Source organism: Phascolarctos cinereus, unplaced genomic scaffold (genome assembly GCF_003287225.1).
Source record: "Phascolarctos cinereus isolate Bilbo 61053 unplaced genomic scaffold, phaCin_HiC Scaffold_5;HRSCAF=322, whole genome shotgun sequence".
Lineage (NCBI taxonomy): Eukaryota > Metazoa > Chordata > Mammalia > Diprotodontia > Phascolarctidae > Phascolarctos > Phascolarctos cinereus.
This window is the reverse complement of record NW_027555958.1, coordinates 225,745,450-225,772,474: the sequence shown is the minus strand read 5'-3', so window position 1 is coordinate 225,772,474 and position 27,025 is coordinate 225,745,450. Positions and strand designations below refer to the sequence as shown.

Here is a 27,025-nt window from a genome sequence, read left to right as displayed (position 1 = left end):
AATTTCTAATCTCTATCACCTAGATGCAATGTAATCTTTTAGACCCCAGATTTGAAGCCACAAGGGACATAAGAGGGCATCTAGTACAACAAACCTAGATTACAGAGACCAGAATTTCAGAATTTTATAATCATCCTCAGCACTTAGTATGGTGCCTGGCACATCATAGGTGCCTAAAAATGTTCACTGACTGACTGACTTCAGTGGCCATCTAATTTACCCATAGTCAAAAAAGAATTCCCACTATAACATACTGAGAAGTGGTCTTGAGGGTCTTCCCCTCCCAGGTGGATTCTTTTATGAAGGCAAACTAGGCCATCTTTTGCCTCAGTCCTTATGTAGCCTTTAATTACTGAATGGGTGTTGCCTTAGACAAACTGAGATCTGGGAAGACCTTAGCTTAAAAAGGCCAAGGTCTTCCACTGCATCCTGGGCCATAGACAGTCCTCTTGACCTATGTTCTGCCACTGGACTCTGATGACTCTGGAGGAGAGAGTGAGGCTGATGACTTTGTACAGCCCTGACTCGCTGAAATGAAATCCAATTCACTGGCAAGTCAAGAAATCCTTTCCTGCTATCATTGGTCCTCTTCGAGAATGAAGGACGAACAACAACAACAACTGAAAAGTGACCATTTAGCCAAGGTAATATGTTCTTTTGGATAATTCCAATTGTTAGAGAGTTCTCTCCACAATAGGACCTAAATTTGCTTTTTTTTTTCAATTTCCACCCATTTTTTCTAGTTCTGCTTTTCACAGCCAAATAGAACAATCTAATCCCGTTTCTAAATGTCCCTTCCCTGAGTCTTTTCTTCTTCATTCTCAACACCCCTCAGTTCTTTCAATTGCTCCTTATACATCCTGAAGATTAACGAGGAAACTCATCCCCAAAGAGAGGAAATGCCCTGCCTATGGTCATACAAGGTAATAAGCAGCGGTCTGCATTTGAACCCATGTCCCCAGTCTCCAAATATGGTGCTTGTTCCACTCTACAGCACAAGGGGAATGGGTCAGGGCTGAAAATATTTTTAAAGGATTCTTGCTCCCTTTTCTTCCAGGGTAACTGTGGTTGGGAAAAGGCTGGTGGGGAAGTATTGCTACTTCTAGGCATCTATGAAGGAACTTCAATGAGACCAAATGTAGGCTGCCAACTCTAATAGGGAGACAGTTGATTTGGTATCCTCTAAAGCATCAGCAAAGTGTGTGGTTGTACCAACAGCCTGCATGTAGCTGAAAACTAGCTGCCAGTTACCACCTACCTTGGAAAGACATTATTTTAATAATAATTTTCATCTTCAGCCAACTGTGTCATTGTACAATGGTAGTTTTATCTCTGTTTTACAGGTCTAATTAACCACAGAAAGCCAAAATCAGCAAGGTTCTGACCTTTCAAGAGGTGGTAAGGGGCAGAATTTTAAATTCTGGGTGCCACCACAGAGATAATAAATCATTCTTGTGGATTCATGGGATATAGAGCTGGAAAGGACCTCAGAGATCATTTTGTTCACCTCTTCTATTTTACAGATGAGGAAAATGAGGCCCACAAAGGCGACACATGATTTGCCTAAGGTCACACAGGTAGTAAACGAAAATGTGAACCTGAAGTCCTACAATTCCAAGGTGACATTCTTTTCAATACACCCCAGTGTCTTTTCCTAATGTATCAAGAATAAGAAAGTGACTGTTGGAGAAAAAGCTCAACTATATCTAAGGGTGGAGGTGGGGATGAAGAGGGTAGAGATAATTAAGGATCACTAAGTGCCCAACAAGACGATGACATAGGTATTGTCCCTACCTTCTAATTGTTTACAATGGGGAAATAGATACTTAATAGAAAGAGGTACTATAATTATATTCTTTCCCCTTTTGCACCCTCCCCTAGCCCCAGATACTCAGAACCTTCCCAGGCTGGCCTGGGAGCAGATGGCTGCTACATCATGCAGGGAATACCTTCTTTTCTTGTCTTTATCCCCAGAAACTCAGAACTCAGTTGGACTGCTTGACTGCTCACCCACTTGGACAGTTCTTTCTCCTGAATTCTTCAGCAATTTTAGTCCCTTTCCCCCCCTTAAATTCGCATCATATCTCTTACTGTCTTTGAGTGTGTCTTCTTTTGGGACTTGATCTCAAAGCTCTTTCAGCCTCCTCCCAGCTTCCAATCAGCAATTTCTAATTCACCATTTTAGTCTCTGCTCCAAGTGACTTCTGGGAGGGACAGAACTGGGCGCAGCTGGATACTGGGCTCTTTCCCTCAGGCTTAATGGAGGGACACACAGCCACACATATATCCTGGTTCCTTCTGTCCCTTAGTTCCCCGGCTGAACTTTGTTGAAATATGGAGTCACGCCATGCTGCTGCCCCACTCTGAGCAAACTTCTTGCCTATTAGTTTTCATGGCACTGAGAGGAGGTGGGGAGGTTAGAACTGGGTTTTGTTACAAGTTCAACGTAGGCTTGTGAAGCCCTATTGCTGGAGTGTGATGGGCAGGTGGGAATGTAATTGGAATATTTAACAAAGCAAATAAAAACATAATAAAATATAGATAACATTAATACATATGTGATCTTCTAAATCAATATGGCACCCACAGGGATCCTTATGGATGGTTTAGTGACTTCTGTTTTAATTTGAGTTTGGCATTACTGCAGATTTTACAGATGAGGAAAATGAGGCCCAGAAAGGAGAAACGATTTGCCTAAGGTCACACAGGTAGTAAATGGCAATGTGAACCCGAAGTTCTACAATTCCAAAGGTGACATTCTTTTCAATACATCCCACTGAAATATCTTTATCACTTACATATAATTCTTATTTTGAGAGGTTTGAGATGTCATGAAGATTGGAGTCTGGTCCTCCACCTTGTTAGTTCTATGACCCAGACACACCATTTGAATGATATAGGAGTGAACAATTCTATTCCTTCCAGTGAGGTGGAGGACCACCAGACCTACCACTTACCTTGCCACTGTATTATAAGGGCTTCTAGGACTTTCCATCATGCCCTGCCACTGAACCGTTAGGATTTTGGTGCCATTTCTTTCTGCCCTGAAGCTGAAATTTTCTTTACGTGTTTTTTCCTTCTAATTAGTATGAGCTTTTTGAGACAGGGACTGTTTCTTTTTTTCTATTTGTATCCCTAGGACATAGCACAATGCTTGGCACATAGTAAGCAATAATAAATGATGATGATGATGATACTACTACTACTACTACTACTACTACTACTACTACTACTACTACTACTACTACTAATGTTTTCTGATCCATCCATTATTGACATCTATATCTTATTCATGGTTTAAAACCCAATTGGAAATATATGTCAGAATTCACCTCTTTGGAAAATTGCCTTTTAGTGACCATAAGAAAATCTACTCATGATGCTGGAGGTCTTCCTCCAGATTCTTTTACGTTTTTAGATATCTGTGCAGCAGCACTTAGGCAGCCCATACATTACGCTTTGCTCTTGCTACGTGACCAGGCCACTTCTCACACATTTTCTAGATAAAATATGTAAAGGGCTTTGCAAACCTTAAAGCTCTGTATAGATGATGAAGAGGATGGTGATAATAGTTGTGGTGATGGTGGGTAGAGAGCTGCCTGAGAGCCCAAGAGACGTGGGTTCAGGCCCCAACTCTGACCATCTTGCCCGTGTGACCCTCTGACTCTTAATCTCTCAGTGCTCTAAGCCAGTGATAGCCAAGTAAAATAGAAACAGGGTCAATTAACTACATATAAGGATCCCTGAAGGAATCATATTGACTTAGAAAACATCATATTAGCATTATCTATGTCCTATTTTAAAATTTATTTTGTTATGTATTTCTCAATTACATTTAAATTTGATTCAGGCCACCTTCAGGAGTGTTGTGTGTTTGACACCTCTGCTTTAGGCAACTCTCTGACTAAAAGTTGCAGAGAAGGTGCCGACCTGCCTTGAGAGAAGGAGATTGTTCACCTGAGTGAACAAACATGTGAAATCCCACATACAATTCTTTCTCCTTCTCTTCCTCTTCGTTCTCCTCCTCCTTCTTCTCTTCCTTCTTCTTTTCCTCCTCCTCCTCTTCCTTCTCTTTTTCCTTTTCCTCCTTCTCTTCTTCCTCCTTATTATTAGACACTTCTGGCAAGATCCTAGCTGGAACCATGCAGCGATTTCCTAACCCTCACGATATATGCATTTCTCCATTGCTGTTTATGCCACATGTCTCACTTTAGTTCTTCAGAAATTGGGGTGTTCTAAAGTTTGCAAATTTCTGACATCACCAGGAGAACACAGTGTTGTTCCAAAGAGGAGTGGCGTGTGTGTGTGTGTGTGTGTGTGTATGTGTGTGTGTGTGTGTGTGTGTGTATGTGTCTTGAGATGGTTAAAAGCCCTGCCCAATTTCCCAGATGTAATTTAGACTGCAGGCTCCTTCTTTTCCAATTCTGGGCCTGGCTCATCATTTGCCTACAAAGCTTTTCCTAGATATATGTACTCATGCACTAACTCAATGGACTGGCTCAATAAATAATGAAAATTAACAACTTAGATGAATGTGCTGTGGGTTATAAACTAAGTCCATTTAAACCTCTCCAAGAGCCTCAGGCTGCCAGGGAAATGTCCTTTACGGTTTCCATTCATTTGCCTGTGGTCCCTCCCCTACCCATCCTAAATTCTCACTTTGTGTGCCAGAGAAACATCATGGGTTTAGGGTAAACACAGGTCTGTTTTGTTTGAGTTTAAATTAATTTCTCATGGTTTTCATTTCTTCTTCTGTATGAATGCCTTCATCCACAGAGAATGGAACAAAGTGATAAAAATTGGGCCAGCGTTAAGAAGGCTAGGTGTTAAGAAACTTGTCCTTAGTACCCTGTAACACCTAGCTCTGGGATGCTGGATTCTAAGCAGTGAGTTTCCATTTAAATGAAGCGTGTTGTTTTAATTGGATTGGTCAGAAGAAACATATTGCCTTAAGGTAAGGATGAAAGAAAGAAAAAAAAAACACTGTCAGGTCATCCAATCCGCAGGTACTGTGTATCATGCTTACTTTTGTCAGGATTCAGTTAACGTTCGTTGTTTTTTTTTGTTTTGCTTTTTGGTGAGTCAGTCGGGGTTAAGTGACTTGCCTGGGGTCACACGGTCAAGTGTCTGAGGTCAGCTTTGAAGTCAGGTCCTCCTGACTCCTAGGCCGGAGCTCTCTATCTACCTAGCTGCCCCAACGTTCATTTTTTAAAGCACTTCTTCTATCCCAGGCACTCTGCTAAGTGCTGGGAATACAAAAAAAGGCAAAAACGTGATCTTTACTCTCAAAGAAATCACAGTCCAATTCAGTAGACGCCAGCTATGTAAATAACAAGGTATATACAGTGTAAATGATTTTAACCACCTTTGTTGGTGAAGAGGAGAGGGCAGCTGCTAGAGTCTCATTTCAACAAATCCAGATCAGCTAGAGAGCTGATTTATTAAAAAGCAAAGGATTTTTGTTTTTAAACAAAACCCAAAATTTCCTTACCCCTTCAGCTCCACCTCCTGGCTTCCCCCCCACCTTTGGTACTAAGTTCAAACCCCACCTACTGCATGAGGCCTTTCTCACTCACTCCTACTGCTAATGACTTTTCCTCTGAAATCAACTGCTTAGATGATCAGCTCCTCAGGACCGCCTGGGGTCCTCTTCCCTCTGCTTGGAGGGGTGGAGGGTGGACACCAAAGAGTTCCCCAGCGACTTCATCATTTCCTCCCTGGCTACAGGAGTCTTCTCATACCTTCTGTGCTAGGTATCCTCCCTTTCTCCTCCCACTCTCCCCACCTCCTCCCTCCATTTCAGCTCCTTTCTAGGTACTGTCTACCTCCATTGAGCACAATGAGATGAGCTGGCCATGTTGGAATGTCACCTATGCTTGCCTAAAAGACCATTTTGTGGAGAACTCACATGGAACAAGCTCTCACATGGTGGTCAGAAGAAGCGATACAAATACACTCTGTAGATACTCTCTTAAGGACTTTGGAATTGATTGTGTGACATAGGATACCCTGGCACAGGACTGCCCAGGACGCCGTGCCCTTGTCACAGAAGGGGCTATGCTCGATGAGCAAAGCAGAATTGAAGTTGCTCAACAAAAACGTGTGATGTGAAAATTTAGAGGATTCACCCCAAATGTTCACGTGGACTATTTGTGCCAGACCTGTGGTAGAGCATTTTGAGCTTGTATTGATCTGATCAGCCACATGCATCATAACTTGACTCTAACTTAGTGATGTCACTTTGGTCCTCTTTGAGAACCAAGGACAGCAACCAATCAACCTCCATTAGATTGTAAGCTGCTTGAGGGCAGGGACCATATTTTGCCTTTCTTTATATCTCCAGTATTTAGCATAATACCTGGTAGGTGCTTAAGAAATGTTTATTTACTGATTTTATGGCTTGACATTTACACTACCTATGCGTATACACACACACACACACACACACACATATATATGGAAAGGAAAAAATATATATCACATATATTTATATGTGTGTAATATATGTGTATGTACGTATATCTTCCTGTCTATGAGAAACATGGTCCCTGCCACTCAAGAAGTTCACATTCTAATGAGATAAACAACATACAAATAATTGTGTATATTTTGTGTACAGTTATTAAACATACTATATATATATATACATTTTGCATACATAATTATATACTGTGTGTATATATGTATCTTTTGCATAGAGTTATTTGTAATAACATACAAATAATTATGTGTATATTTTGCATATACAGTTATTATATATGCTGTGTGTATATCTATATTCATTTATCTATCTCTCTATGTATTCGTCCATCATCTATCTATCTATCTATCTATCTATCTATCTATCTATCTATCTATCTATCTATCTATATCTTTTGTATGTTGTTTCTCCCATCAGAATATGAGCTACCTGAGAGCAAGGACCAGTTTTTCCTTTTATTTTTATTCCCAGAATTTAGTGCAGTGCTTGGCACTCTGTGTGCATGTTGATGAGATAAAAACACATTTAAAGAGGGGGAAAGTGTGAGTATAAACAATTTGCCCAATGTTAGAATAGGTTTTCCTTTCAGGTTTTAGATTTGGGGCTTACCCTTTTGCTGGGGGAGAGAAGGACTAGGCAGCTGCTGCTACCATGCTATTTCAACATTCTCATGTCAACTCCCTGGTCAAATTCCCAGATAGCCCAAGAGAGATTGAAAGGAGGCAACCATCAAAAGAAGAGCAAGGAGTGAGTGTTACTTATCATTCCTTCCCCATCCCCAGGCACTGGAAAGAGCTCTTACTGTCCCCTTTAATCTTGTCTCCTTCTCAGTCTGGTTGCACACAGGCAAAGATAAAACAAATATCCTATAATGGAAGAAAAACTATTAGGGAAGTTCACTGATCAGGGACTTGATAAATATTTTTCCCCGTAATGATTTTCCTTAACAACTAACACTGATTTTAGTGTTTTAAGATTCATGGAGAGGCAACATGGTGTAGTAGGGAGAGTGTTAGCCTCAAAGCCTTCTGAAGATCTGGGTTCAAGCCCTTCCTCTGATATATTGGCTGTGTGACCCTGGGCAAGACATTTAAACTCTTAAGGCTCTAGTGCTATGGTGTCAAATACAAAGAGAAATAGATTCCTACAGGATGAATTTTGACTTAAAAAACCACAAACTAACATATCTATGGTGTACTTTTGAAAAATTATTCTGCTAAACATGTCCCAATTATATTTTAATCTGGTTGGGGCCACATTAGGGAGCTTTGTGAGTTTGCCACTTCTGTAGACAACCCTTTAAGACTCATTCACAAAGAATGTGATGAACATGTATGAGTATAGGGAGTTTCTTCCCTGGACTAATGAAATTACTGGTCAAGTCCCTATGCTTTTAAAGTTCATAAGACATTTTCTTTGCAGCAACCCACTGGAGTACGGTGTTATTGTTTAGTTGTTTTAGGTTTGTCTGACTCTGTGACACCATTTCCTTTTCCAGCTCATTTTACAGATAAAGAAACTGGCTTAAGTGACACAGCTAGTTAAGTGTCTAAAATCACATTTGAACTCAGGTCTTCCTGACTGCAGGCCTGGTGCTCTATCCACTGAACCACCTAGCTGCCTTGAAGTAGTGTAGATTAATACAAGTATGCACATCTTTATTTTATGAATGGAGAGAAGCTAGGTGACACCACAGATAGAACACTGGGCTTGGAATCAGAGGGACTCATTTTCCTAAGTTCAAATCTGGCCTCAGACATTTACTAGCTGTGAGGCCCTGGGTAAATACTTTAATCCTATTTGCCTCAGTTTCCTCATCTGTAAAATGAGCCGGAGAAGAAAATGACGAATTACTCTAGTATCTTTGCCAGGAAAACTCCAAATGGGATCACCAAGAGTTAGACACAATTGAATAACAATAACCACAAAAATTTTATGAATGAGGAAACTGAGGCTCAGAAAGAAATGACTTCCCTATGGTCACACACAGGATGGAAATGAATGAATCTAGGTCTACTAATTCTAAGTCAAGTGCTCTTTCTGCTTACTATGCCAAGACCTTAAAGACCTGGAGGAATCTCTACTGGCCATAGCAGCTCCCCTCACCTCCCTCCAAAAAAAAAAATCCTTATGTATGTAGCCACAAGGGGTCCTAAGTCAGGGGATCTTAATTTGGGGACTGTGAATTATTATTATTATTATGTTTTGTAATTGTATTTCAGTGTAATTTTCCTTTGAAATCCTGTGTATTTTATTTTATGTATTTAAGCACATTCTGGGAAGGTCATAAGCTTCACCAGATTGACAAAGAAGTCTATGACATACAAAAAGGAGAAGAATCTCTGTCCTAGATTAAATTGTGAATTAGGTGGAGTTGGTTTTTGATGTGGTCCCATCTAGTTCCCTCCCCATCACTCGGTACCCAACCTGTGTCTTATGCACATCTGTGAGAGCAATTATGTTTGGGAAGTGCGCTGACAAATTTCATTAAGGTATCCCCAGCTAGGAAGGCTGTGAGTACAAGAGATAAAGGACCAGCCTGGAAATCAGAAGGGTACAAGACCACAGCTCTAGAGCAGCAAAGTACATCAGAGGTCATCTAGAGCAACCCTTTTGTCTTATAGTTGAGGAAACTCACTCACCAAAGGTCACGCGGTTAACAAAGGCAGAGCTCGAATTTGAAACTGTGACTTCAAAGCTGGTGTTTCCCTAACTCTCCCAGGCTGACTCCTGGGGCTCAGGTCCTGTATCTGACCCATATTGGCTGTGCCACTCTGGGAAGGTTATTTAGCTTTTAGTACCTCTAGGGAACTTGCTATGTAACTCACTGTTACTATCTCGAGTTTTTGTTTTGTTTTGCATTTTCAGTTGTGTCTAACTCTTTGTGACCACATTCTTGGGTTTTCTTGGCAGAGACACTGGAGCGGTTTGCCATTTCTTTCTCCAGCTCATTTTACAGATGAGGATACTGAGGCAAACAGGGTTAAATGACTTGCCTGGGCTCATCCAGCTAGTAAGTGTCTGAGGCCACATTTGAGCTCAGGAAGACAAGTCTTCCTGACTCCAGGCCAGATGCTCTATCCATGGGACTTCTTAAACTTTTCCCACTGCAACCCCTTTTTGGGTTTTGGTAGTGTTTATTGGTGCTGCATAGCCTGACGGCATGTGCAATGCAAAGGGCTCGTGCTTTGTGTTCAGAACCAAGACTGTAGTGCAGTTATACCGTGCAACACGGGCGAGAGCTGCCAGAAGCATCTCAGATTCATTGCACGTTTGATTTTTAATTAATTTCTGGTTGTTGCACATTAGAACCCTTTGACTGTTGCAAATTTTTCTGATCCATAGTTTAAGAAATGCTTCGACTGTACCATCTTGCTGCCCGTTTTACAGATGAGGAAGCTGAGGCAGTCAGAAGGTAATTGATTTGCCCAGGGTCACATAGCAGGTAAGTGTCTAAGGCCAAATTTGAACTCAGGTCTCCCTGATTCTGGGCCTGATGCTTTATCCATTTCTCCACCTAGGTGCTTAATCTCTGTTCCTCTTCTTTTGTCCTACAGCTATTTCAACAAAGAGGAATGTCCCAAATGCATTTTAGGGAAGGGAGTGTGATTTCTGGAGAGTAGATTAGCTGAAGATAGAATGAGCCTAACTCCCTGATCCCAGGGCCAGAAAACATGTGAAGCTTAACACAAAGGAAAGCCATGGTGGGGTTACCTTGAGTTAGTGAATTACCCCCACCCCCAACCCCCCACCACCCGGCCCTTACACTCTCCCTTACACACACATGCACATTTCCCGCCGGGGAATGGTGTTCTACAAAAGAGCCACCAGTGAGCCTTAGTCTTAAATTCCAGGTAGGAGGGAGTAGAAATTAATAACAACAACAACAACAACAACAATAATAATAGAATCATGGATTTTGGGAGCAGGAAGAAACTTTAGAGATCATTTATTATAATCCCCTCATTTTACAGATGAGGAAATGGAGGGGGATAGACTCATCTTAGGTCACACAGTTAAGTAAAGGCAAAGGTAGCCCAAATTGTACTCCTCCATTTTTACAGCTGCTGCCCATTCTGATTCTTCCAGTCCTTTTCTACGCTATTTTTAAAGTGGTATATAAAAAGTAGTTGGAGCTGGTGGCTACGTAGGTCACGAGCTGAGGCAAAGCAATCTTTTTTCCTTGACTGAATATCAGCTCAGATCAAGGACACAGAATGGGAAAGTGGGCAGAGAAAATTCTTCTCTCTCTATTGTTGCTGTTCAGTCGTTTCAGCCATATCTGACTCTTTGTGACCCCATTTGGGGTTCCTTGGCAAAGATACTAGAGTGATTTATCATTTTCTTCTCCAGCTCATTTTACAGATGAGGAAACTGAGGCAAACAGGGTAAAGAGACTTGCCCAGGGCCACACAACTAGTAAATGTCTGAGGCCACATTTGAACTCCAGGCCAGACACTGTGTCATCTACTTGCCCTTCTCTCTATTGAGGGGGTACTCATTCTCTGATTTCAAGAGTCAGGAAGACCTGGATTCAAATCCAGCCTCAGCATTCATTAGCTACAGGAGGCTGGGCCAGTCACTTAATCTCTTCCTCCATTTTCTTATCTATAAAGTGAGGATAATACTAGTACCTACATCTCAGGGCTGTTATGAAAATAAAATGAGAAAATATTTGTAAAACACTTTGTAAAGCATAAAGCAACATATAAAGTTAGATATTACTGTCATTATTATCATCATTTTTATCATTATTACCAAGCATTAAAGCTAGGATTCAAACACACTTCTCCTAAGTCCACATGCAGCTTTCTTTTTTATTACGTCATGCTGCCTTTTTTTTTTTTTTAACAGAAGCAGAGCATCTCAGAGTTAGGAAAGACTTACTTGACAGACCAGTGAGTACGTTCTACTCTGGGAGATAAGAAAACTTAAGGTCTAGAAAAAGGATGTGACTTGCTCCAAATCATATCTGGACAAGTGATTTTATCCATGAAAGGAACTTCCCATATAACAACTCCTTCCATTATAAACATTGATAAACGCCTCTGCTACTTATGGTAATAAAGTTGATTAGGACAACAGGGAAGTTTTGACCTGCCTGTGGACACATAGCTAGTTTGTGTCATTTTCAGGACTTAATTTTAGATTTTATTTTTGAGGCAATCAAGGTTAAGTGACTCGCCCAGGGTCACTCAGCTAGTTAAGTGTCTGAACCCAGATTTGAACTCAGGTCCTCCTGACTCCAAGGCTAATGCTGTACTCATTGAACCACCTAGGTGCCCTAACTTAGGTCTTTCTAACTCCTGATTCTAACTCCTGACTGTTATTTTGTCTGTCTTCTGAAAATTCATCTGTATTAAGTCAGATGTTACATGCTTTCATCTCTTCCATCTTCATCTTCATCGTATAAAAGCTTCTGTACAGATGCTCTATTCTCCACATGACTTGTGTAGCCCTCCCTACTTTACAAATCTTGAATATAATGGCTTCCTTCAAGTCCCAGATAAAAATCCCACCTTCTACAGGAAGCCTTTCCAGATCCCTCTTAATTCCAGAGTCTTCCTCTGCTGATTATTTCTACTTTATCCTGCTTTCAAGCACAAAATGCCATGATATAAATACCAATGGCTTATTTAATTACTAGGATAATATCCTATCCTCCTCATGGTGATGAAGGATAAACATGGGACTTCTTTAAGAAGGAAAGTCCTTTAAAAATTTTTTCTAAGGAAAATTTCCTAGAAGGGAAGTGGAAAATCATGTACAAGTCATCACAAATTTGAATCCCTCAGGCAGGAAACTTTATAACCAAGGGCTTTTAAATAGGGTCTCACTGAGCTACCATAGACAGCATAACGCTGACTATTTTACTCAGATTTCAAATCTGCAATTAGAACACAGCAATTGCAGTAACCAAGAATTGGCTCCCCTGTAGTTAATATTCAGCTCACATATTCTAGTGCAAATATGGGCCTATATTTCATATTTAGCTGATGTTTAGAATGTAAATTTTTATCCCTACGTATGTAAAATCAACAGATTTCCTTTTGGAGAAAGTTGAACCTATAGCAAGCAACAAATAAGATCAAAATTACCTTACCTAGAGCCTGATTTGATGGGGAAACACCAATAGAGTAGGCACACACAGCTCGGAACAGTAGTACCACTTTAAAACCGCCTCTGCAGTTAACTAAAATTGATCTCTCTAACAAGGGCTAAAAATAGCAAGAGGCAAGAGAGAACAGACAATGACTTTACATATCGCTCCCTGTGGGCTCTTTAAATGACAGTGAACCTGACCTTCGAGCAGAGCTATCCCAGAGCATGCAACAATGACTGATATTCCACATTCTGCTGCTTTCGTACGGGGGAATTGATTTATTCCCTAACTAGGGAGAGGCTGTGCCTAAAGGTGGCCATTTTTATTGTTCCAGAAAGGTATGGATGGGCTTATCATCCCTACCCTCCCCCACTCCCATCCTTTTTCTATTTTATTTTCTACCCAAAAAGATATACAATTCTTGTTTCTGGGGTCCGACAATCACAATTATTTTTTTTTTCCAAAGGGCAAAACTGAATTAAACATCCATTTCATTTCCCCAGCAAGGCAGGTCACTCTCTTTTCATATTGTATTCAGTTCCTGAGAATGACAGGATTTCAATAAATTCCCCAAATGGGACTCTGGCAATAGAAGCTGAAGCCACTTTTAGACTTGTTCTATTCCTAAAGATGGTGTCTTTAAGGGGATGACTGTGATCACTTAAAACAGGTCACAGTGGAAAGAAATGCTGACTTGGTCCATGCTGTTCCCTTCTTGTGTTCATACTCTGGCGAGAATTATCAAATGGCTGATGAAGGTGATGGGAAGTGAGGCATCATGGGTCTTTATCTGGCAATGCCAAAGGAACAGAACAGCAAAAAGGAGAAGATGTATGCATGTGAAAAAAAAAGATGTTTTCAAGGATATTGAGCGGTATAGATTTATTGATTCTGGACTTCTAGAGCTATCAGGGGCAGTGTGGTACATTGGAAAGAGCAATGGAGAACCTAGGTTTGCATCTTGGTTTCCCACTTACCCATGTAATCTTTCTGCGCTCTCTCTACAAATCATCTAACCCCTCTCTCAGTTATGTCCTGTGTAAAATCAAAGGACTAGATCCGATGAACTCTGATGTCCTTAAAACTCGAAATCGCTGATCCTACAATCTAGTTTGACTCTTCTGTTTATGAATGAGAAAACTGAGGTTGAGGGGTTAATTGATTTGTCCGGGGTTGCACACCTGACTAGTGGTGGAGTGAGGACTCCTATGTAGATTTCAGAATCGTAGGAATTCAGTCATAAAAAAAAAAGGAAACATAAAAGTGATTTGGCCTCAACCTAGACCTAAAAAAATCCCACCATAGAACATTCCCAACAAAGGGTCATCTAGACTTTGCTTTAAAATCTCCAATGTGAGGGGAGCTAGGACCACCCCAGGCAATCTATCCCACTTTGAGATAGCTCCAATTGTTAGCATGTTTTTTTCCAAAGCCTAAATCTGCCTCTGCTTCAGGTTCTGCCCTTTGGGACCAAGTGGAACAAATTTAATCCTTCTCCTCAAAGTCCTTTAAATACTTGAAGACAGATATCATTCCACATTTTCCTTGATGTCAATCAATTATTCTTGCAAAACAATCAAAGATTACTGCATTTCTGGTTTTTTTTTTAACAAATAGGTTCAAAACACACTTAAAATCTTAATTTGGAAAATTTTCAAATAGCTTAAAAAATTCTATTTACAAGTTTTTATTTGGAAACTATTGGTCTAGATGACCTTTCATGTCTCTTCCAACTCTGAGTCTATGATCCTATGATTTTAATTTAATTGGCTTCTCATTTAATTGCTTCAATTCCCCACACCACCCTCCCTTTTTATTTTCCATGTGTACTGCTAAGCTGAGTGACTGTTCTCTTTGAGGTATTTCAGGGCTCAGTACAATCAGCACAATGCTATCAGAAAGCAGGAGGACTTGGACTATCTCTAGGGAATGCCTCCTCCATTTGGACCGTACAGAACATTCTCCAAGCAAGTGGCAAATTCCTTTGACAGGTGTGGCTCTTCTCCCTGTTTTATTTTTCAGCTGATATGAATATGACTGTTGGACAAAGTCACAGCTCTTAAATCTTATATGATCTTAACATGCCTATGAGAAACACCTTGGAGGAAGCCTTTGCCATACTGGAAAGGTCTATGGTAGCTTCATTCCTTGTTTCTCCTAGTTTTGCCCTCAAAGGTATTTATGGGCTTCTAAGCCTCCCTTTGGAAAGCTCCTTTTTAGAGGATGACTTTGTTTATGAAGCGTTCATTTCATAACAGCCCTGGCAAGGTGATGTCCCATTTTATGGATGACAAAACTGAAGTTGAAGAGTCATCGTGGCATCAAGAATAGAGAGCTGGCCTCAGTGTCAGGAAGAACTAGGTTCCAGTCCTGCTTCTGACATAAACTGACTATGTAACACTGAATAAGTCAATTGATTTTTCAGTGCCCTATCCATATCTCTAAAACTTAAAGTTTCAGAGCAGGTGATGGACTACACTGGTTGAGAATTTCCTCATAGGTAACTCCCTATACTGACAAAATCACAGGTTTGGTTAAAAAAAAAAGGAATGATAAAAAACCTTGAGACTCAGGGTGATTAAGTAATTGAATTAGTTGTCCTCTGAGATTCCTCCTAGCTCTTGAGCCTAAAGCTACAAGGCTAGTAAATGCCAGAGCAAGGGGACAATTTGGGATCAATGAAAATGCAGCACAGATTCCCAAATGTAAGCTATTCTCATCTCGTTCTTTCAATTCTAGGCCCAGCTCCTCTTTTAAATGACCTACTCCCAGAATTCCAAAGTTTCCATGGAACTTCCATGAAACTCTTCAGTTCAACAATCAGTTTGGACATCACCATATTATTTTTCAACTTGTGGCTTTTTAAGGCATTTGTGTCTTTTAAAATCTGTTCTTTGTCACCAACAAAGCTCAGTTCTACCAATTCAGTACTATGAATCAACCCTCCTTTGCCCGGATTCCCTTTCCTTCACCATTTGCATTGTTCTTCTCTACCCTTCTCATTTGTTTCTTTATTTCTGGTGCTGGGGGACTGGTGTACTTTTACATTTGACTTCAGAGGTCATCAAGTCCAATTGCCCTCATTTTACAGACAAGAAAACTGAGGCCCAGAGAGGGGGAATGATCTTAAGTCATTTAGTGAAGCAATCAAGCTAAGATTTCAAACCCAGGGTCCTTTGATTTCAATTCCATTAAGGAAATAGACTGTTCCAACTAAAAAAAAAAAAAGAAGCCTCTTACCAGTTCTTTCTCCCTCTTCAAAATTGAAAGGCTAAGAGTTTTTTTTAATAAAATGATCTCTTAAAAATAATTAATTCATTGCTCGTGAAATTAAAGTTATAAGGGAACAAATTTTATTAAAGTAGCAGAAAGTCAAACTCCTGCCACCAAAACAAAACAAAATAAAGGAAAACAAACACTCCATCCCTAGGCAACAGGATGGCTTCAGACTCTGCATTTTGCTCATTTATTATTTATAAGATTTTAGATTTAGAGCTGGAAGTAACCTTAAATAACAACGTTTGATCCTCTCATTTTATAGATAAGACAACTGAGACCTAGAGAATTATAATAGTAATGATAATATAATAATAATTATAATAGTGATGATAATAACGATAGTGACCCTTGATATAGTGCTTTAAATTTTACAAAACACTTTATAAATATTGAGTCCTTTGATCCTTACAACAACCCTGGGAGGTAGGTGCTACAGATATGAAACTGAGGCCTAGGTTAAGTGACTTGTCCAGAGTCACATAATTTCTGAGGCTAGATTTAAATGTAGGTCTTCTTAACTCTGGGCCAGCACTTCAGTGATTTGCCCCAGCTCACATAGGAAGTAAAGTAGCGAATCCAGCATTTGAACCCACGTTCTTTGATCCAAATTTATTGCACTTTCCATTATAGAATAACAATTCTCTCTGCTGAATGTTAATACATCTGGATCTGTGATTTTGTTGGTGTGAGAACTCCCTCCCCCTAGGCAGTTCAGAATCTGAATGTCACTTAGATAAAAGGACAGATGATGGGATGGATAAGTATTAAAAGATCAGGGAGGGTAAGTGATTTGCCCATGGTCACACAGCTAATGTCACAAACAGAATTTGAGCCTAGATCTTTCTGACAAGTCTAGGACTTCATCCACTGAATCAAGTTGCCCCTTTTTCCTCTCTGCTGAAATTGTCACAAAAATACTTGCATAGCTCTGACTTTACAATACAATGGATCTAGCTCAGGTAGGTTAGAGGCAAATTCCAATCTAGGTCCCTGAGATGTTTTTAAATGGGTGAGGTTTGCTCAGGGGCTGGAACAATGCAGCTGAAATGAGCCAAGGCTTGACATTGGAGCTGAATGCAAAAATGACTTAATGATTCACATGTAGGTAGGGCTTTAATGTTTCTAGGATGTTTTCTCATGACAAGCATTATTCTTCCAATTTTTTTAGCTAAGGAAACTGAGGCTCAGATAGATAAAGTGACTTGCCTAGAGTCACACAGCCAGTTAGTGACAGAGATTCAAAGGCAGGTCTTCTAATTCAAACAAAGCAAAACAAAACATTGGGCATTTTTGTGGTGTTAGGAACACCAAGTGTTTAATCTACATTATTTTATTTAATTCTCATAATAGCCCTGTCAGCTAGGTACAGCAGGTATTAGTATCCCCATTTTACAGGTAAGAAAACTGAGGCTGATAAAAAGGTTAAGTGACTTGCTCGATGCCACTCATAGCAACTAAGTGTTGGAGGAAAATCTTGCATTTACTGCTAGAAAACAGTCGTGTGAGGAAGCACCAGGGTACAGAGGGTAGAGTATTGGACCTGCAGTCAAAAAGACCTAAATTCAAATCTAATGTCAAAGTCAGCCTTAGACTGTAGCTGTGTGACCCTAGAGAAGTCACTTAACCTCTGTTAGAGTTTGCTCATCTATAAAATGGGGGTAATAATAGCAACTACCTTGCAGGGTTATTGCAAGGATCAAATGAAATGATATTTGTAGAGTGCTTTGCAAACTTTAAAGTGCTAGATAAATTCTGGCAATGATGATGATGATTATTGTTATTATCTGTCTAAGGCTAGTAATCATGATACCTATGGAAACGTGAATGGAAAGTGAAGGGGTATGGATGAAGTCAACCCTTAGCTAAGCCATCAAGAACAAAGTTAAGGTAAAATACAGCAGGATGTTTGTTTTTTTAGCCCAATAATAGGTTGATTCATTAATTTTAAGAATAATTCCAGGTCTTTATGCTTTTTTTAGCTCTTGGTCTAAACTCACCAGTCTTTGCTCTTCATATCTCAAATATCACTTATGGTCCTTAGGTCCTCTTCCATGCATCCATACCTCTCATTCTCAGACCTTGTGCCCTATCACTAACTGGTACCATCTTCTAGACCTGTGCCCTATTACTAACTGGTACCATCTTCTAGACCTGAAAATAGAAGATTCCCCTCCCCAAACCAGAGAGGTTACCAGAGCAGTGACCTCTAAACAGTTTTGACTGGGCTCTCTTACAGGTATTTCTTTTTCTAGGTGAATATGCTGGCAGAGAGGTGTTTGGGTGTGGTAGGTAATTGTCTCAATAGCACCTGTACAACTGCCACTAAGCCACTAAGGTTATAACTGTCATGAGAGTCTGATAACTAGCTCACCAGGGGGAAAGGTTCAGAGTCTGAGTTTCTCTGGGGCAAGAGTAGAGGGTGAGACTATTGGATAAAAAGTTAGTGTGGTTATATTGAAGCTATGCCCCATGACTGGCCACTGCAGGGATGGTAGAATGCAACTCATCTTCCCATCCTCTAACTGGGTGATCACACCTCCCTTAGGGTCATGCCCCCACTTTGGAAACCACTGTCTTAGAGATCAGTAAAGACAACATGATATAGTAGAATTAACACTGGACTTAGAAAGTCAGGGGAACTGGGTTTGAATTGAAAGTCCAATATTCCAACATTCACTAGCTGTGGGACTGTGGGAATCACAGCTTCTTGAAGGATTAGTTCCCCATTTATGAAATGGAAATCATAATACTCATATTTTATAGCTCATAGGGCCTATCTTGAAGAAAGTATTTTGTATGGCTTTAAGCTTCATTGAAATGTGTTATTGTATGGATGAATTTTCTTAATATTATTAATTTAATCTTAATAATTAATATTATTACGACTTAGAGCTGAAAGGAAACTTAGAGGCCATCAAGTCTCATTCCTTCATTTTACAGCTAAGAAAACTAGAGGCTTATAAAGGCAAGTGACTTGTTTGGGATCTCACAGCTTATATGTGATGCAGGATTCAAACTCAGGTCTTCCTGACACTGAGTCCAGCAATTTATCCATTATACCTCTTAGCTCACTCCAAGGGTCCCTTTTAGGGAAGTCCTTGTCTACAACTTTCATTACTTCTCTTATCACTAGCTTTTCATGAATCCATTTTTCCTAAAATGAGGTTTTTTTTCACTTTTTTGGTTTATAAAATGCATTGAATGTACCAGATCCTTGGCCCTAAATATAACAGACTGGAGGCAAGCTGAGTTGATTCTGTGAAAAAAACTTGATTTATTCCAGTTCTGCTTGGGTCCCTTCCAAATCCTTGTTGGCTGACTGTTCCAGCTCCCAAACTCTATGATTCTCTGAAATGGACTTCTGCATTGGAAAGAGCTTTTTTAAAGAATTAATTTATTTATTTTTAGTTTTCAACAATCACTTCCAAAAGCTTTTGAGTTTTAAATTTTCTCCCCCTCCCTCCCTCTCTCCTCACAATGGCGTGAAATCTGATATAAGCTCTACATGTACATCCTGTTAAACATATTTTCACATTAGTCATGCTGTAAAGAAGAATTAGAATCCATAAGAGGAGCCACAAGAAAGAAGAAACAAAACAAAACAGAAGACAAAACAAAAGTGCAAATACTATGCTTCGATGTGCATTCACACTCCATTGGAAAGAGCTTTTGACTGAAAGTCAGGAAACCTACATCCAGGTCAAGGATTCTCTGTATATGACCTTGGACTAGTTACCTCTCTCTGGGCCTCAGTTTTCTCATCTGCAAAATGGGGAAGCTAGATGAGATGATCTCTGAATTCTGCGGTGCAAGAAAAAAGAACAATGAATTTGTAGTGAGGAGATCTGGGTTCATCCCCTGACTCTACCTGTGTGACGCTGGCCAAGTCACTCTACCTCTGTGGGTTCGTGTTTCCTTTTCAGTAAATTAAGGTGGCTGAAGAAGATGTCCTCTACGTTTTTTTTCTAGCTTAGAGTATATGATCATATGAATTAACATCTTTCTGTGGCACAGATTGATTTCCTTTATCCACATGTTAGCAGCAACTTCGCAAAGTGTTGGTTCTAACTTCTTTCTATTTAGGAGTGACACTGGTAGAAATAAGCGGGACCCACAGCTCAGACTGATTAATGTGGGCAGTGCCACACTTGCTTGCTTGCACAATGACTGAATAATAACCATGAGAAAATCACTTCCACTGGCATTAAATTATCCATGCTCCACTCATTTTCTATGATACAGAGCCCTTCAAATATAGACTTCCCTCTTTTTTAAAAAAAAAAAGTATGGTGTGACTCTTTGAATGGCTATTGCGTAACTCAAAGATTTCTGTATATTCAGCTACCTTGTAGCACAAGCTGTCAGAACAGAAATGCTTACAGAAATACTGCACTCACAATCACGCTCCATCTTTCAGCTCAGCATTTCAGACACTGAACATTCCTCTCAGTGGCTCTTTATGGTGTGGTGCCTTAGCTTTGGAATCAGAGGATATGGTTAGAATCTCACCTTTGGTTACTGCCGGTATGACCTTGGGGCTCACTTAACCTTCCTGGGCCTCAGTTTTCTCGTCTGTAAGATAAACAGGCTTGGACTAGATGACTGCAAAGCCCATTCAAGCCCTAGATCTATGGTTCTGTGATAAGTTTCATTTCCAAGGCTTAGGTGGACCCAAAATGATTTAATAATAATAGCCAGCATTTATATAGTGCCTACCATATGCCAAGTTGTGCTAAGCGCTTTACAGATATTTCATTTTATTCTCACATCAACCTTGAGAGGTAGGTATTTCATTATCCCCCTTTTACATTTGAGGAAACTGAGGCAAACAGAGGTTAAGTGACTTGTCCAATATCACATAGCTAGAAAATGTCTGCAGTGGGATTTCAACTTTGGTCTCCCTGACTTTAGGCCTGGTGGTCTACCTACAGCACCACCTTTTCTCAAGGTCACAAAATGAATCAGAAGCCAATTCAAAATTAGGAGTCTTGTGAGTTACCTCCACCTCCTACTCACTTCCAGTGTTTCCCTTATTAGCCACAGGCATGAACAGACTGTGGGTTATATAGGATAACCTATGCTGGGAAAGCATTTCTACAGGTCTGCCTTTTCTTCTCTGGGGTCCATACTCTGTGCCCACCTACGCCTAGCATGGTTATATTAAAGCTGGAAGGGACCAGAGAGGTTATTTAGTCTGACCTCTCTATTTTACAGATGAGGAATCTAGGCCCAGAGAGAATGAATGATCTGCTCAAGGTTTCATAGGTACGAAGTAGGACAGTGGCATTTGAACCCAGACCCTGATTCCAAATCAAGCATTCTTCCCAACAGCTTTCCAGCAGGCTAAAGCCCACTCCCCCAGCCAAGCTTCCTTTACAGCCACAAGGATTTAGTTTTATTATAGCTACTGGGAGCCCTTGATGCTATTTTTAATTCATCTGCTAAGAAACAGCTTCCTTCAGGTCCAAATCGAAATCCCATAAAAAAGAGACAGCTCTCTCAGGTCTTTGGAAACCTGCATGGAATCTGCAATCTGCAGGAATTGCAATAAATCTAGGGCAGAGTGTCCTGAATTGCTCTTTCATGAGATACATGTCCTAAGTGGCTCCAATGCCTTAATTCTGACTCAGCAGTTTCAGCAATGTATCACCCCCTTCTCCTCTTTCACTCTGCTCAATTACATCTATTAGAAATGTAGGTGGGATTGTGAAACCTGGGTTTTCAAGGTTGTTCACCTTGGTTAACTTTCCAGGTAACAGCAGACAGACAGAGATAGAGACAGAGACAAAGTGTGTATGTGTATATGTCTGTGAGAGAGAGAGAGAGAGAGAGAGACAGAGACAGACAGAGATAGAGACAGAGACAGTGTATGTGTGTGTCTGTGAGAGAGAGACAGACAGAGACAGACAGAGATAGAGACAGAGACAGTGTATATGTGTGTATGTCTGTGAGAGAGAGACAGACAGACAGACAGACAGCAACAGATAGAGACATAGAGAGATTTCAAAGGCAGCCTCAGAGCTTTACCTGGTCCAAGCTTTGCAACAGCATACAGAAGGTCATAGTTGATGACTGGTGTGGCATCGCTGATAGGCTGCCAGTCCACAGGAGGTGATGCAGGAGGTGAGATGAGAAACTGTTTTGCTGGCTGAGGGGGTGCCAAGTGAAGCTTGTCTCCATCTGTCTCAGGGGTCTGAACCTTTCAAACAGACCAGGGACGAAGACTTAGCATTCATATTAGGTAGACGTGCTCCATAAACTAGGATGAAAACATGGTCTCATACTCTCTTAGTCAGTGATTGAAGGCTAATACTAATTTTGGCCAAGATACCAAATGTGTAACTTCATGAATGACTAAAATTCCCTCCAAGTCAGAACTGAACGACATTGGTAGACAGCTAGATGGCGAAATGCATAGAGTGCGGGACCTGGAGTAAGGAAATTGCTGTTGGACATTCCGTCATGTCCAACTTTTCGTAACCATTGCATGTAAGTACTGTCCATGGGGTTTTCGTGGCAGAAAAACTGGAGTGGTTTGCCATTTCCTTTTCCAGGGGAATAAGGTAAACAGAGGTTAAATGGCTTATCCAGGGTCACACAGCTAATAAATTTAAATTCGGGTCTTCCTGCCTCTAGGCCCAGCACTCTATCCACTGACCCATCTAGCTTCCTGGGACACTTGAATTCAAATCCATCCTCAGACCTTTATTAGTTGTGTGACCCTAGGCAAGTCACTTAACCTCTCCTTGCCTCAGTTTTCCCCAACTGTAAAATGAGGATAACAAATAGCACTTACCTCCCAGTGTTGTTATGAAGATAAAATAACATATGTAAAGTACTTACAAACTTTAAAGTGTTAAATAACAACTTTTACTATTATTGCTATCGTTATTATTCATGGGGTATCACACAACCCTGGGCCCTGTCCTTTACTATAATTCATGGGTCATCACACAATCCTGCTCTAGGGGATACATATATTTTGGGAATAATGTTATTCATTTACCTGTTCAATTTTTTTTTCTGCCTCCTATAAGAATATAAACTCCTTGAGGGTAATACTATTTTCATTTTGGTACTTGTATTCTCAGTGCCTAGCATGCACTTTGCATATATTTGGTGCCTAATAAATGCTTGCTGAATTGAATTAGCTTAACTTGTACCTTCCACCAAGAGTCAAAATTTCTCATTAGGAGACACAAAGAATCATAGATTGAAGGACATGTGTGTTCCTAACCTGTAACCACTTTTGACACTAGGCTGTGGGACCAATGAACAAGTCACTTTACCTCTTAGCCTCAGTTTCTTCTTCTGTAAAATAAAGTAGGGGGGATGATTGGGTGACTTCTGAGGGTCTAATTTAAGTCTATGATCCTGTGACTTTCATAAAACATGGGCAGATATTTTTAATTCTAGCCCTTCCCTAGACCTAGTTAGTAGCAGTAGTTCAAACACATTAACTGGGGAAGATGAGGGAGGGACAGATAAGTCTGACTATTTCTCAGTGAACTAATTACAGATTGAAAACTGTCTCCTTTCCCTCTAGAATCTTTTCTGATCTCCTTGGTCTGAGCTTCCTAACCTGGAATCCCATCACAGAACTTGCCTTTTCAAGTATTCTAACAACTACATTTCAATATCATTGGTTTCCTTTGAATTTTTCAGTCTTTTTTTTTCATTCATGTCCAACTCTTTGTGACCCCCTTTGTGGTTTTCTTGGCAAGGACACTGGCATGTTTGGCCATTTCCTTCTTCATCTAATTTTACATATGAGGAAACTGAGGCAAACAGGGTTAAGTGAGTTGCCCAGGGTCACACAGCTAGTAAGTGTCTGAGGCTGGATTTGAACTCAGGTCTTTCTGATTCTAGGGCCAACATTCTACCTACTGCACCACCTACCTACCCTTATATATTATGAACTAAATGGTAATTCACTTAGGGGAAAAGTGGATAAAGTACATGAAAAATTAAATTCTTACCTGTGCAAAGTAAAGTTTTAACTTCTTCCCTCTGAATTGTGTTTCATGGAGCTCTATCCTGGCCCGAGCTGCAGATTTGGGATTGCTAAAGTTTATTCGCACACGTCTGAAACTCTTGAACAGCTGAAACGTCACACAGTCATCATAAGTGCGGAACAGTCCCTCGAATTTCTCCTTGACAAAAAACCAAAAGAAAACACACACATATGCAAACATATAAGAAAATCCATCGGTCATAAAATGTGCATGGTGTCATTAATGACACAAATAATTAAATCCTCAAAGCAAAAAAAAGAGAATATTATTTAATGAATCATTTTTGATGATTATTAGTTGTGAATGCTGCCTAGAGACTTATCATTTTAAAAAAATCACACCCAAATCACGAGAATTCAGGCTAATGAAATGCTGACAATATTCTGAATGTTTTTTTCCTGTGTCACCTTTATTCTATTTATCTTTATTGCAAGTAACAAAACCAGCATGTATTAATATGCTATATGTTCTTACCAGAGAGATGGCTATTAAGTAAGCAAATGGCTGTGTAAAATGATTCGGACTCTTGTTTTTCTAAAGAAAGGCATTTTTGTCTTCAGATAAGTTAGTGCAGGCAGAGATAGAGGAATATGGGGGTTATGAGAAAAAGATCCCTAGAATATCATAGCCAGAACAGAGCCTAACCTAGATTTATAGCTAGAAGGAACCTGAAAGGTCATGTAGTCCTCTGATTTTACAGATGAGGAAACTAAGGAATGTGTAGTGATTTGATCATCTAGTGCAGAGGTTGACAAACTATACAGGTGGTGGGCCAAACCTTGCCTGACATCTGTTTTCCCAGAACAGTGAGCTAAGAATTTTTTTTATGTAATGTAAACCACAGTTTGCCTACCTCTCATTTTACAAAGGGCCAAAGAGCTGAACTGACGGACCCAACATCACACAGCTAGTTAGTGGCATATATTGGGACTAGAACCCAACTCTCCTGATTCTCAGTTTAGGGTTCTTTCTACCACACCAAAAAATTACCTATCAAAGGAGGGAGAAAAAGAAAAAATTCTTCCACAAAAAGGAAGAAATGAATAGAGGTATGCTAATGAAGCCTAAATTCTGAGAAAAAAAAAACAACCTGGAAATTCTAGGTGAACAGAAGTATAATTTATTGCTGCCACATGTGAATGAAATGGAATATTGTTATTTAGTAAGAAATAACAAAAATGAGGAATTCAGAGAAATGTGGTAAGATTTATATGAGTCAGAAAAACAAGTAAGATTATAATAACGTAAAAGATCACTGAAACGAAGTTGAACTTTGGGAATTGAAAAACTCAGAAAACAGATAATGTAATGTATTGCCAACCTCTAGTCACTGAGTTGGGGGAGCATGGGAGCCCAATGTTGCATACATTGTCAGACACAATTACTGGATTGATTATTTTTGCTTAACTATTTTTCTTTGTCACAAAGGAAGCTTCAGTTTGGGGGGTAAGAAATCTAGAAAACATTGAGATGTACAAATGAGAGGGATCAATTCAACTTATTTTTTTAAATAATCACAATATGAGCTATGAGATCATTATGCCTCTTAAAATAATTAATGCCACCTTGGGCTACATTAATAGAAATAAAATGCCTGGTTTACCATAAGTAATAAGTTCTACTGGGGTCTTTGCTGCTTATGTCCCCTCTGGAATATTTTGTTCAACTTTGGGAATCAAGTTTTAATGATTAGATTTAATCTCATCATTTATTGCTGTTCAGTTGTTTCAGTCATGTTTTATTTTTTGTGACCCCATTTGGGGTTATCTTGACAAAGATACTGGAGTGATTTTGCCATTTCCTTCTCCAGATCATTTTACAGGTACAGAAACTGAGGCAAAAAGGGTTAAGTGACTTGCCCAGGGACCCACTGCTAGTAAGTGTCTGAGCTCAGGTTCTCCTAACTCCTCCCCAGTGCTTTACACACTGTGACACCTAACTGCCCTAAAATAAATGGAAAAAGGCTATCCCCAACCATATGGTTTTGTTGTTATTCAGTTGTATCTGGCTTTTCTTAACCCATTTGTTTGTTTGTTTTTTGGCAAAAATACTGGAGTGGTGTGCTATTTCCTTCTCCAGCTCATTTTACAGATGAGGAAACTGTAGGTTAAGTGATTTGCCCAGGGACCCACTGCTAATAAATGTCTGAGGCCAGATTTGAACTCAGGAAGATGAGTCTTCCTGATTCCAAGCCCAGTGCTCTATGCACTATGGCGCCACCTACCTGCCCTTAATCTCATCATTACCCACCAAAAAACTAAACCAGTATGGCTGGCAGTAAGGAAACTACTGGATATAAAGAACTGAAAACTGGAAAAGAGAAAGTGAAGGAAAGACATGAGATGCATATTCCAATATCTGAAGGACTTAAAGAGAAAAGGAGTAGGTCTGTTATTATGTGCTGCTCTTGTGCCTAGAATTAGGGTGAATAAAGAGAAGTTATGAAGAGGCAAATTCTGGCTCAATATAAGAAAAGCCTTCCTAACCAATGCTGTCCAGTAATTAAATGGCTGCCTTCTAAAAGACTACGTTCCATTCTTGGAGTCTGGAAGTCTTCAAGGAGAGGCTATATCACCATCTGTCACAGATATCAAGGGGGAGGAGAAGGTTGGACTAAGTGATCTGAGGTTCTACCAGACACTACGATTCCATGAGAAATAGAGAGAAAAAACCAGCATGTCTAGCTCCTCTGATTTTATCTCATGGTTCTGATTCAGTAACTGCCTACCTCTTGTCACAGTGACCCCAAGCAAACTGCCCCCAAAACATATTTTTCCAAGTATTAGCTAGGTCTGCCTTGGCCTTGGGGCAAAACTAGCGTAGACAAAATCTGCAAAAATCATTGGCATTTCTATATGGCACTAACAAAACTAGGTTAAAATTACAGAACAAAATCCATTAAAAATAATGACAGAATTTAAAAAAAAATCCAAATGGTGTCACAAAGTGTTGGACATGTCTAATTGACTCAAAAACAACAACTATATCTCTCTTATATGCCTCCTCTATTGTTTCAAGGGTGAAATATCAAACCATCTGTTTACTCTTTTTTTTCCCCTTTAAATTTCTTACATTGGAAATTGTTTATTTACTAAGGTATAATAATCAGAATAGAAACACAAACATCTCTTCCACTGAAGTTTTAAT

At 39.9% G+C, this 27,025-nt stretch overlaps 1 protein-coding gene across 4 annotated transcripts in view; it reads right to left on the bottom strand.

The window, feature by feature from the left end:
- RCAN2 (regulator of calcineurin 2) overlaps window positions 1-27,025 on the bottom strand; it is a 355,633-nt gene that overhangs the window by 8,300 nt on the left and 320,308 nt on the right. For 2 of the 4 annotated variants that reach the window (XM_020993898.2, XM_020993900.2), the window contains 2 exons: window positions 23,843-24,016; window positions 21,891-22,062 (listed from right to left, as the gene is read on the bottom strand). In XM_020993898.2, the coding sequence (XP_020849557.1) occupies window positions 21,891-22,062; window positions 23,843-24,016 (346 nt within the window). The remainder of the gene's footprint in view (window positions 1-21,890; window positions 22,063-23,842; window positions 24,017-27,025) is intronic. The other 2 variants (XM_020993899.2, XM_020993901.2) reach the window with 1 other exon arrangement.